Below are 12,781 nucleotides of genomic sequence, written 5' to 3' on the forward strand. Positions count from 1 at the left end.
CATGGGCCTCGTACCATTTCTTGGAATTGTATTTGAGCATTCATGGCTGATGCAGATTCGCAGGAGTTATGAAATAAATGACAGTGATAGACGACGGCGTTAGAGGACTTTGAACCAGTGGAACCAGTCGACAGTGATATATTGTTAAGCCATATGTTTGTAGACAATGAGGATTCGAAAATTTTGACGGCTTTAAAACGGAATGGACGGCGAATTACCACTCGATTCCCAGAGGTTATTACAATGGCGCCTTAGTGTTGATGGTAAATATAGCCGCAGATGCTACACTGGTGTTACATTTTTTACTGAAGAACTCTGGGAGCACCTCAGTATTGAAACTAATATCAGGGTGCGCGCTCCCCGTTTGCCACGTCGCCAATGACGAGGTGAAATGGGGAGTGGTGAAGTAAATATTCTCCACGCTCGCCACATTGGCGCGGCCAATTTGTCTGTCAAAATTGTTCTGGGGGAATATCGCTATACCAGGCATAAGTGTCCATACGCAAAAAAAAACAAAAACATGGCCATATGCAAATTGCATACAGTACCGGTAATCCCATAAACCTCGATGCGGCCAGTGACGCACATGATTGATTACAGTATAATCAACATCGCTCCAAGGCCAATAACAGCATTGTTTACATCTGCCGGTAGCAGCATGCACATGATAGCAACCTTAGGAAGCAAGCCGTTCTGTCGCGGCCTGAGGAAGGATGAAAATGACAAGTTTGCTCTATATTATGTATTTGGTTGTTACCAACTATGAGATAGATTTTTCAAAAATATTTCCAGTTTAATACATTTTGTAGAAACTTTATTTGGACGTACGTAACGCGTAGAATGGCGGCTTGCTTTCTGCCGAGCAATGTGAAACGGCTATAAAGAAAGCAAGGTAAGCCAACATTACGTTCCTAAAGGAACGATCAAAACTCTTGAATGCGTCTGGTGAATGAGGAGAGCACGGCGTGGGGGAGGGTGACTCTCCCGATCGCATGTTGTTTTTTTCACATCGCTCGGCAGAGAGTCAGTCGTTCTACGTCACTACGCCTGAATGCGTTGCGACGTAAATAACAATGGTGGCGTATATCCAAATGAAGTTTCTACAAAATGTATTAAACTGGAAAGGATTTTTGAAAAATGAATCTCAGTTATGCTAGTAACAACCAAATAAATAATATAGTGCAAACTTGTCATGACAGTCGGGGTTCCTTTTAACTTAATGACTCCAGATGTATTGAGATTAATATTGAATAAAAATCATACTCCAAATAAATGTTCAAAAAAACATTAAAAAAAACTATAAAAAGCCTCCGAGATTGTTTTTGCTTTGCTTTTTTGTAAATACATTAAATAATTTGCAAGAAAAAAATGTGCAAAGACTGAGATCAGTTTATTGCAGAATTGCTGAAGTATTTCAGGAAACTTGTTCACCCTCTTAATTGTCCCGATTTTTGTTTTTGTTTTTTCCGTGGGGCTAAAACAGTGACGAGCCGATGCGACCAAGGAACAGTATATAAGTGTCCTCATTTCTTTGATCTGTGGCCTATTTGCCCGCCTCCCCCCTTTTTGTTTTCCCAGTGCGTCCCTGACCACCATGCTTACCAAGTTTTCTGGGGAAAACACTGAACTGAATACGCAAAGTGGTTAACATAACATTTGGTGTACTGTGTGTGTGCAATACAACGGTGTGAAAAAAAACAAGAAAGAGGATCTTTGTGCAGTTTGTCACTTTTTTACTGCAGTATCTGTGTCAGGCTCGTTCATGGTGCGCGTGCGAGTACGTGCACGATTTTAAAGCGACAGACACGGTTGACAAACAAAGACATGACTTCAAATGAGGTAAGAAAAACTCCGCCCCTCCCTAAAGAAACTGTGGAGTGTAAGGATTCGCACTATAAAGGGAAGATAAAAGTTGATGGGTGCAATCAGAGTAAAACAGTCAGGGCTCTTCGTACTCATCTGGGCATTGGTGGAGCATGGATGATGTAAAAAAAAAAAGCTTTAAACGGCTTTTAAGCTTTTTTAAACGGCACCTTTAAAGTGGAAGTCAACCCAAAAAATTTCTCTACAATGTTTTTTGTGCCCGCACTAGTCTAAAAACAGCATTCTGTTTAATTTTATGTTTGTGGAAGATGAGTTAAGCAACAAAATCCACTTGTTTTGATCCAATCTCAGGGGGGCGGCAATTTTGACATTTGTGATGTGAGCCGTGATTGGTCGTTATCTGGCTGAGCAACTCTGATGACAGTCAACAGCAAGTGGCAAAATGGCCACCCTGTGAGATGGACAAAAACTGGGAGATTTTGCTGCTTTGTTCGCAAACGAAATCTTAATCTGAATGCCATGTGTAATTAGTGGGGCTGCACTGAACATGCAGCATTATTCTCAAGAAATGTTCTAGGTTGACTTCCTCTCTAAGAGAATATTAAAGTCAATATTTCAGTGTACAGTGGACCTAAAGGGCACAAGGCTCAACCGAGGACTGGTGGAAGACACCCAAAGGTGCAGTACTCTTACGTTATTTTCAATTTAATGAAATACTTGTCAGCTTTTGCATTTAAGTCTGCATCCAGTGACCAAGAGAAACACCACGTGAGTTTTTCTTCTTCTTTCATTTATGCAGGAGAGGGCATTGTGCCATCTGCCATGTTGCGGTGACAACGAACCAGGCAAATAAAAATTATTCAAAAAAACATCAAACTCATGTTGAAATATTAGCCACCTTTCTTACTGCCTTCTTATTTATTCAAAGTCTAGATTAATGAAATTCTTTAAACCAATCAAAAATCAGTCTAAGCTCAAGAAAATATATCTGGCTGCAAAAAATATCAACTTGGCTATCTACTGTAAATTCTACAGAGCAGTCACAAAATTCAAACAAAGCTCCAGTTCTTTTCAGGTCATTTGGGATAATTAGGATCAAATGGTAAAATACAACATGTAAACACCGCCACACCTTGTGTATTTCAAAGCTTCAATCACTGCTGTATCCATCCTCCATAAGAACTAGGTTTAAAGCACAAACTAAGAAACGTTACATGCCACAATAATAATTTGGATGTACTTGTATTTATCTTGAATGATTAAATCAATGTGTAAAAATAAATACAGCGCTCTAAGGGAATGAACGCCATGATGTATTATTGTGTTCAAGAGTGTACAGAGTTGCTAGAAATGTGTATGCAGTCCACAAACCAACATCTATGTTTGATAATCAATACTTTTCCACTTTGAGCACAATGCATTCCCAAGTGTTCTTAGTCAATAGTCTTTACTCCAAAGAAATGCATCAGCAGCCAGGCCACACATACAAAGTCTCCCAAGCACCACTATTGAGCACTGCCTGACAAATCAAGAGGTATGGAACCAACTGAGGCATCTTCCTTGTGAAACAACCCATACTCCTACCTAAGCTGGTTAGGGATTCTCTTATCTCTTTGTAACTCTCTCCACCCCATCCTCCAGTGCTTTGGGGGAGCTGGGAGAGCTGCTGAGGGAAGGGGAAACGAGTGTTATTCATCAGGCATGGAACACCACAGGCACAGTAGTTCTTTAAGAACAAACAAGGCAGAAAACATTTGATGAGAATGTCATGTAAAAGGCGGGTGCAAGCCTGGACTTTTGGGCGGAAAGGCTTACACTGCGACTGCCTCCATTATTATATCTCTTAGTAAACACTCACAATACAAATATGCTGTACGCAAACCAAGTAAAGTGGGGGACGGGTGGGAATAGGCCAACTCCACGCTAAGTCGATCACAAAAACTGGTCAACACAAACATCCCTGCCTCAAAACTGTAATATTTTTAAAACAACAGGAATTCCATGGAACAATACTCAAAAATAAAAAAAAGACGCCCAAAGTTTGAGGTTACTTTCAAGTGTAAAAAAAAAAAAGAGAGAGAGAGAGAAAATTACGTTTTATTTAACTAAAAAACAAATAATAAAATTTGATTGAATTACTGCTAAAGAGAGCACGGCTAACACATACAACCAGATGTAACATGTATTTTATTAATTTATCTTTTTCCTTTGCTTATGTAATATCCTACTATTGCTACAGTGTTTGTAGACTACACACTGTAGTGTGCAGTATTCATTTTGCAAATGGCACTTGTATGAGTAACCCGTTTCCTTTCACAAAGCGCAGAACACGATTTGGCGCTTTTTATATAAACTTACACTGAACAAACCTCGTCACAGCACGTCGCACCCCTACTTTATGTGGGCAAAGCATTTTTCACGACATCCCTGTGCCTGGTTAAACATGCCTCGGGACAAGTTAAATCTTCTCCAGCTAACTTACTGCTTAGCCAACTGGTTCTCAAACCCGGTCCTCGAGTACCCCTATCCAGCCTGTTTTCCAGGTCTCCCACAGCCAACATCGTTATCAGGCTTCATGCCGAGCTTGCTGATTAGCTGATCATTTGAAACACCTCTGCGTTGGCTGTGGGAAAGCAGGCTAGATCGGGGTACTCGAGGACCGCGGTTGAGAACCACTGGTTTAGCCTAGCTAGCTCTGAAGCGCCTCTCTTATCAACACAGTGCTAAGCAGTGATCGAGTCAAGTGATGGGACTATTGTGCGGAATGTGTACAAAAAAAATAAAGACCAGGCGAGCATGACAGCTGCAGTTGGATCTTTTTTTTTTATATATATATATTATTTAGTCCTCACATCCACTGCTAGCGGGCTATTGGAGCAGCCGAAATGGCTGTGAGAGGCACTTGACCCGGCAAGAGAGCATACAATCGGGCCCTGTCTTATATGAAAATTGAAATGGAAATAATTGGCGATGTGAGGGGGATTACCCGAGAAATTGGAGGAATAATTGATAGAATGATCAATGCTGAAAATATTATTTAGTGACAGCCCTATATCTAAGCAAATACTAATATTTAAGCAGAAGTCCTCAAAAGTTCAAAGGTGCCGTTTCAAGATTTATTTTTCACGCTGCGGTTTCAAATGTCATCCGGAATATTTGGTCGGCATCATCTGTCTTGATGTCAAATCAAAATAAGATACAACTGTATAGTAGGGTGCAAAAAAAAAACATGTTTTTATTGATATATTATATGGCTGGGAGACAAAAGTGTTCCAATATATCGAGAAATTACAAATGCTAAATCTTTTCCAATATATGATGGTTTAGGGATGCCACCATATATTTGTTTTTCTGACTATTTGTAAATTGTGGTCAATCAGTGGACCAATCGTAATATGTTAGTGTATTTTCTACACTGTCAATCTGAAGTAATGTCCTGTTTATGTATAATAATGGGATGGAAAATGGAATAGATTATTATTAGTAGTATTATTTTAAATCGGGGGACAAACTCTAAATGTCTACTCTCTTCATGATCCTCTCCGTTTTGTAGATGAAGCACGAAGGTTGAGTGCATTACGACTGATAAGACACATTCAACCATAAACATTTTCCTGCTACATGGCACAAGTGATCCAAGAGTGATCCACCCGCTTTGGCTTCCACGCACACACACAATTAATATGTTTCCGGGGTTTAAGACTGCGATCGCTTGATAGTTCGAAACCCAACCGGCCATATAAATAGTGTGTTATACAACAGTACTTATGTACCTGTGGATAAATGGGTAAGCGTGCACATCGCCAAAATGCACCTGGCGGGTACGTAGAGCGCACGTCAGTCAATGAGAAGCCAGCTCGGAATGTCCTTAATAAAAAAAGAAGTGTCTAGTGCTAGTTGCGAGGCAAAGACACACCCACAATTGGATATTTACTTCTCGTATTCAAACGATTCCTTATGAGATGCGCAAAGTGGTAAAATGGCTTAGCGATTTAAGTGAATGAATTTAAAGTGGCATCTGCAGCTACATGAACATGAGCCCCAACACTTGTGACTTGGATGGCTAAAACGCTGCTGACAGAGTTACAGCGCTTTTGCTGCATTTTCTTGTGTCGCTGCATCACTATGATAATAGCAGTGAAACGAGTCCTGGAGTAATTCAAGTACCGTATCTTGAGTTAAAAAAAATAATAATACTTGAGAATTGTCTTTCCCCGCAACGTGGTGAAAAGGCCAACTTCAAAATAAAATCTTCCCAAATACAGTAATACACGGACATCAGCGCCTTTGTACGCTTTTATTTTAAGTTGTTTGTGGCAGAATGTGGTCACGTCATGTCTGACTTAACTCGTCTTCCCGACTGAAAGTTGGAGCCCAGCTTAAGTTTACTTTGCCAACACAAACTGTTGCCACCAGCATCAACACAATGTCATCCTGAAATCATGTTCAAGCACTAATTAAGGATGCTAACAAACAACTAATTACGCTGACATAGCAAAACTATGAGCCTATTCCCAGCGCTAGCGGCTAGCAGCAAGCTGCTAAGCCAGTAGACTGGCAACAGCCGTCTTATTTTTCAAACGCAGATTAATAGGCAAAAATTACTCTATACTAGGGATGCACGATAATATCGGCGGCCGATAATTATCGGCAATTATCGACCAATTTGACGTCAAACAGATAAACCAGATAATAAAGAAATCCGCCGATAACAATAGACTTGCCGCGTTGGTCTATCTGTTGTGGTTGTAGCTCAAAATGTGTCTCCCCAAAATCTTGCCCTCGGTTTTTTGTTGAATTTTTAAAACATGTTTGTTTTGGCAAACTCAAAATTACTGGTTGTCTTTGAAACTGAGATATCAATAAAATTCAGCTTCATGGTGCGTTACAAATGTTTATTTGTATTTGTACTTATAGTAGGACTCAAAAGTATATTTGCATTCAAGTTAATTTTGCAAACAATTATCGGCTTACTTATCGGGTACCGACACGTTCTAAATTATCGGTTTATCGGTACCGGTTGAAAATACCATTATCGTGCATTCCTACTCTATACACTTTGATTCTGACAGCCTGATAGTTACAATTCTTACTTATCTTTTTTTTTTATTATATATAAACCAAGCTTACTCAAATGTCCTCTTTTCAAAGTCGCTATGTGGTTCCGACGCCACTTTGTCTCTCAGCCCAAAATCTCACTCACTAATGTTTCTAGAGAAGAAAATACAGTTTGCTGGTATGCACAGTTTAAATTTAGGAAAATATGTTGAACATGTTGATGATCTAAAAATGAAGAAGTCATTCATTAAGTGAAATGTGTCATCTTCTCTAGTGTGATCATAATCGAAAATTACAACAACAAAAATCCGTTATCCGAAGACTCTTATCAGATAGAATTTTCAGTAGGATATTTGAATACCAAAATATTCAATAGCTGCAGGCCTACATGGTAACAAAGATTGTTCATGTTCAGATCAGAGCACAGGCACATTTTTGATACCTCGTTTGTGGTTAAGTGTTAACATTTGTGGGTCGCATTTTGTCTGAGGGGAGGGAAACAAATGCCCAATAATGAAGACAAAGATGATGTAATTGCTACTGTCTGCTGAGCAGCACTGCTTGCTCTGCAGCAGGCCCATAAATAAGAATTACAACCTGGCGTTAACGCCATTTGAAATCTTTATTCAAAATGTCGCACCTAATGTCTCATACTTACTTTGATGGCCTTGATGCCTGACTTGGTGATTTGGGTCATCTTGGCCTTCGAGATGGGTGGCTTGTACTCAGTCAACGAGTACAGCTGCAAAAACACAGGAGACAGATAACGAAAATGTCATTCATGTCAAACAATTCTCTCCACATCTTCAAATTGTATTCATGTGAAACAGGGTTTTTCCCTAGCACTTTGCAGGTCTGGCTAGCCAGACTAACAACCCACAAAACACGTTGTGGCCTTTCTTTATTCACGACTTTGAAATTTCTCAAAAGAGCAAACAACACGCATTAGACAAGATTTCCAGAATCCATAGTTGAAACCCCCCACACCTCATAAACCTCTAGGTGAGCAAGTGCTTCTTTATATATAATTTGTCAATGCCACTGCCAAATTTGATGTTCATCGGTCCATCTGCACAGTGCAGACATATTTTGGATCCACATTGACGAGGTCCCTTAATTTTAAATGGCATGATGGCTCATACACTGCCCTCCATAATTATTGACACATACATTTTTGCTGGTTTTCAAACGTAAGAACTTTATTAATATTGTCTCAGGAAAAAAAAGACACTTATCAGTGGAATAATCCTTAAATTGCCTGCCTGATAAAGATGACATTAATTACAGACATGCATAACTACTAATCTACTTCTTGTATTTAACTTTTATTAACATTCAATCATTTTTGTACCCCATTTGGTCTAAGTGCATTTTGAGTCAAGTCACAAAATGAGGCATTAGGCGAGACTCGAGAGATGCGAATGTACAGTGATCACGTCCATTGTTTTTGGCGGCTACACCGTGACCATTAAAAGCGATTAATGGCGAAAATTTTATTTTTTAAATTGCTACTACGTGCTAAACATTAACTGGTAGAGCAACAAGAGCAACATTGTCACGGTCATTGTTTCCAATGTCAGTGATGCTTGAGCTAACCCTCCAAGTTATGGCGCAACTCAGACGGGTTAGCTAACTTGTAGCGTGCTAATGCTAACGTTAGCAGCGGGCGGTGCAGCGCGACCGTTCTCATTTCACACTGCACACATTTGTAGTTACAATGTAGTCACATCGATTTTTTTAAGTACCTACAGTGACAATGACAGGACTGGTGCTTCCGGAAATAGCCACCGCAGCTAAATTTGTATGGACAGTTAACGCGGCCTTGCGAGACAGCCCCGCTAACGTTAGTTTACGTTAGCTTGGGCTAACTAGCTTTTAACGTCGCCGACCAGAAGGGGATTCAGCTTTCCTCGTCGTGTTGATATCTACTGTAAGCGTTTGAAACAAACCTCGTTGTTGAAGGCTTTCACGGCCTCCATGATGACGTGTTGGTGTTCGGGCTCTCAGCAACTATCTAGTCATTGATAACAGATTTGAGACATGCATGCCCGATGTCTGGCCAGACTGATGGAATATGGCGCTGCGCACAAGCACTGGAGTGGAGGACAACTACAGTACACACGCATGCGACCCCTAGCGTCGCATTGAGGTAACTACAAGTTGCGCCTCCACGTTTCTGTATGGCTCATTCACAATAATGGAGAAAATAATTCGCTTTTTACAGTCTTGTTTTATTAGCCTGAATACAAACAAGATCACCAACGTAGGGAGTTTCATAACACACATTGAAATACGCCACATTTTGTACAGTCACGATCAATGTCACAATTTTAGGAGGCCAAACAGCTGACAAGGCTGGGGTATTCCTAAACCTGATTTTTTTTTTCGGTTTTTCATTTTAAATTGCAACTTGGACTTTGACCTGTTTTTACAATTATTTTGAGAGTGATAAATATTCTTTGCAGAATGTTTTTTTTCTACTGCCAGTGCTTCATGGGGATTAAAATACTGCACACGTTTTAATTGCTTAGTTTGGTTTAATTTACAGCAGTGAAAACGAGTCAATACACTGACAAGTAAACTTTTTCCGTTTTATATCATCTAGAAATGTTTCAAATATGAAAACTCTCCTGATTTATGACATTTACTCTGACTGTGGAGACTGTAGTTCTGAAGACATTCTTCTCAGTTTGTTTAAAAAGTGTAACAGGCATTGACGGTGCATGGCACCAATAAGAGGCTGAAAGCAGTTAAAATCAAATAAAAAGTTATCCAGTACTGACGCCATCTAAATATATCAAACATACAACAAAACCATGGTTTCCATGTAAAAGCGATGCACATACATACATACATACATACATACACATCTTTCAGAAACACAAACTCCAAAGTAAAAGCAATCACCTGCAACATTTGCTAATTTTACAAATCAAATACTAAAATAATACTAGGATGCATTTCACATTGTAATGTGACCTGCTAGTTACAAAATGGCTGCACAGATTCCATTTAGGAATATAATAAACAGTTTTCATTGAAGATCCATATTCTAGTTGGGAAGATCTTAAAAATCCACAGAAGTCCCATTCGAAAATTCAACAGCAGTGTGTGTGCGTGTGTGTGTGTGTGTGTGTGTGTGTGTGCGTGCGTGAGACCAAAGTCAGTAGCAGAAGACACAAGGACCATTTATAAACTGGTTTCAGCCACAGGAGCAGCAATGGCCAATGCGCTATCTTGGGAGGCCTCTGACGCCACCTGCTGGTCATTTGCTACACAGATCTCTTGCACCAAAGGCCCATTGGCTTCCTTCCATTCTCTGAACCTGACTGAGGTCAGATCAGGATCTGCCAGCACCAGCTCGAGTGCCTGAAGGTCTGTCTGTTTTGACTGGGATGGAAAAGGGACCAAAGAAGATTGGGAAAACTATGAAATTATTACACTTTTTTTTCCTCACATGTACACAACAAATTGTTTTAAAATGTAGCACACTTGAACACCAGTTAATCGCAGGGGATACGTTACATACAGGCAAAAATTTATGTTATTGAAAGACTATACAAATACAAATCATGATATTGAAAGACTATACAAAAAAAAAATCACATACCCCTAAAAAAAAATACCTTAAAAAGTCTGCAACTAAGAAAATGGGGAAACACTATAAGAAACGACCTACCTTTAATGTGCTGTTGAGTGTCCTGATAAGATGCAGTTTATCGTTGACAGTGTGATTTTTGCAGCGCTTTACGAAGGAGGCCCGGAATTCCCGTTTGGTGGATGGTTTGCGGTCTCCTATTGGCGACAGGCTGGCTTCCTTCAGGTGGATGTACAGCTTCTCCATCTCATCAGTGCTGTTACATTGATCGCCTGCAGCAACATTCGTCACACGACATCATGATTTTCATCAAGTACGCTAGAATGTCATCTCAGAACACTCGTTAAATCACCATGACAACAAGAACACATTGAAATAAAATACAAATGACATAAATAGTGAGGTACTTCAATAAGAAAATACCTCCAAATGTGTGCTGAGGCTGGCAATAGGACTAGCCAATTAATTAATATTATAAAAGGGGAAAAAAACTCACCTTTGTCCACAACACTTGACGCATCCGTCTTTGCCGCCCCTTCCTCATTGGCCCCCGTTTCAGCCGACTCGGGCGCTTCCTCCTCCTCCTCTGGCAAGTGCACCTGGAAAGAGCACACCGCTGGCGCTTCGCCTGCGGGAGCAGGAGACACCTGCGCGACCAGGTCCAGCCAGGACTGACGCTGTTTGGAGAGAGACGAGGCGGACGAGCTCTGCGATGTCATCGTACTGAGGGGCGAGGAATGCGAGCCGTTTGCTTCGCTGGGGGCCGCCGAGGAGTACGGTGGAGGAAGAGTGCCCTGTGAGACCAAGATTACTATAATATCCTGCCAATAGCACACATCCGTGTATAAAGTGCCCCACCCAAATTACTAGGAGTGTGCCCAAAAAAATAATAATTAGATTCTCATAAGAATCGCGATTCTCATTTAGTATGATTCAGAATCGATTTTAAATGTCCCAAAATCGATTTTAATTAAATTATTTTATACTGTCTTGCCTTTGTCTGTGTGTGCCTTTATTTGGAGCGCTGTTCACGTTGTACCCGGTTTGGCCACTGAGGGGCAGTGTGGTTCCACACGGTCTAAATACACTGTTAAGTTGTAGCCACATTAGAGAGTAGAAGGAAAAAGTCACGATCAAGTTATTCCAATAAAAGTTGTTATTTTTTTCCAGCGTGGAGCCGTTCTTTTGAGTGATAAAAGTGCCGCGAGTAGCGCGCTAATTAGCATTAGCGAGTCAGACTTGAGTAGATCATTACAATTCCTTGCACATCTATAGATTGACGCAAAAATCATTATCAATCAAATCATTTTGAATCAAAAATCATTCCTCATCGAAAATCGACTGAATCGAATCGCAGACCCTAAAATTGGAATCGAATCGTGAGACATTCAAAGATTCCTACCCCTACAAATCACCCTTTCAAAAAATACTTGTGTGTAATATGGTAACCTGATTTGCTGGTATCCTTTATTATCATAATGAATAATATGAATGAATAAATATTCAAAACATACCAATAAAGTGTAAACGCTTTTTGTATGACATGGCAGTGTAAATCAGTGATTCTATTTATTTATTTTTATTTATCGTATTTATTTTTAAAGGGGAGTCAACCCCCCAAAAAATCTTGACAATAATATGTTCTATGCAGCCCCACTTGTCTATATACGGTATTCTGGTTAATATTGTGTGAGTGGAATATGAGTTAAGCAGCAAAATGCAGCAGTTTTTATCAATATCAGAAGGCGGCCATTTTGCCACTTGCTGTCTAGTGAAAATTACATCAGTTGCTTACGTCTCAAGTAACAAGTTACAACCAATCACAGCTCAGCTTCATAAAACAGGTGAGACCCAAGCAAATGTGATGTCATCTTCAGTCGACAGCAAGTGGCAAAATGGCCGCCCCCTGAGATGGATAAAAACGGCTGGATTTTGCTGCATAAGTCATATTCAACAAATGTAATATGCATGAATGTTATGTTTAGACTATAGTAAGGTTACATATTACATATTATTGTCAAGTAAAGTTTAAGGTTGACTTCCCCCTTTAAGGCGTGACTACAGTTTTGCTATAAAGTACAGGTAAACACTCGCAGAAGCCATGGCACTGACCTGATGTGTGCTACCAGGAGGACCAGACGAAGCCACGGAGTCCCGCAGGGTCTGTTCACAGTATGGTGGTGGAGGTATGTCTGTGGTTTCTGCTTCTTCGTGGTCACTAGCCTCACTGTAACACTCTAAAAGCACACATGCACAGTGTTAACTTCCAAACTCACAAGTGTGTGCACATAAAAATTAATT

At 40.2% G+C, this 12,781-nt stretch overlaps 2 protein-coding genes across 5 annotated transcripts in view; both read right to left on the minus strand.

Annotated features, from left to right (window-relative positions):
* The window catches only part of scaf8 (SR-related CTD-associated factor 8), an 85,410-nt gene extending 76,439 nt beyond the window's left edge, over positions 1-8,971 (minus strand). For 2 of the 3 annotated variants that reach the window (XR_015097074.1, XM_086094790.1), the window contains exons 1-2: positions 8,832-8,971; positions 7,541-7,624 (exon numbers count right to left, since the gene is read on the minus strand). Coding sequence is in view for 1 of the 3 variants with exons in the window: in XM_086094790.1 (XP_085950916.1) it covers positions 7,541-7,624; positions 8,832-8,861 (114 nt within the window). In the remaining 2 variants the exon portion in view is untranslated. Of the gene's footprint in view, positions 1-3,408; positions 3,491-7,540; positions 7,625-8,831 lie in introns of all 3 variants that reach the window. The other variant, XM_086094791.1, reaches the window with a different exon arrangement.
* A 118-nt stretch (positions 8,972-9,089) lies between these two features.
* The window catches only part of LOC147163087 (connector enhancer of kinase suppressor of ras 3-like), a 51,248-nt gene continuing 47,556 nt past the window's right edge, over positions 9,090-12,781 (minus strand). The window contains exons 8-11 of one of the 2 annotated variants that reach the window (XM_086094794.1): positions 12,593-12,717; positions 10,977-11,274; positions 10,562-10,752; positions 9,090-10,272 (exon numbers count right to left, since the gene is read on the minus strand). In XM_086094794.1, coding sequence (XP_085950920.1) covers positions 10,072-10,272; positions 10,562-10,752; positions 10,977-11,274; positions 12,593-12,717 — 815 coding nt within the window. In that variant the 3' untranslated portion in view covers positions 9,090-10,071. The remainder of the gene's footprint in view (positions 10,273-10,561; positions 10,753-10,976; positions 11,275-12,592; positions 12,718-12,781) is intronic. The other variant, XM_086094792.1, reaches the window with a different exon arrangement.

This window comes from Leptonotus elevatus, chromosome 14, assembly GCF_054856555.1.
Source record: "Leptonotus elevatus isolate MCC_2025b chromosome 14, RoL_Lele_1.0, whole genome shotgun sequence".
NCBI lineage: Eukaryota > Metazoa > Chordata > Actinopteri > Syngnathiformes > Syngnathidae > Leptonotus > Leptonotus elevatus.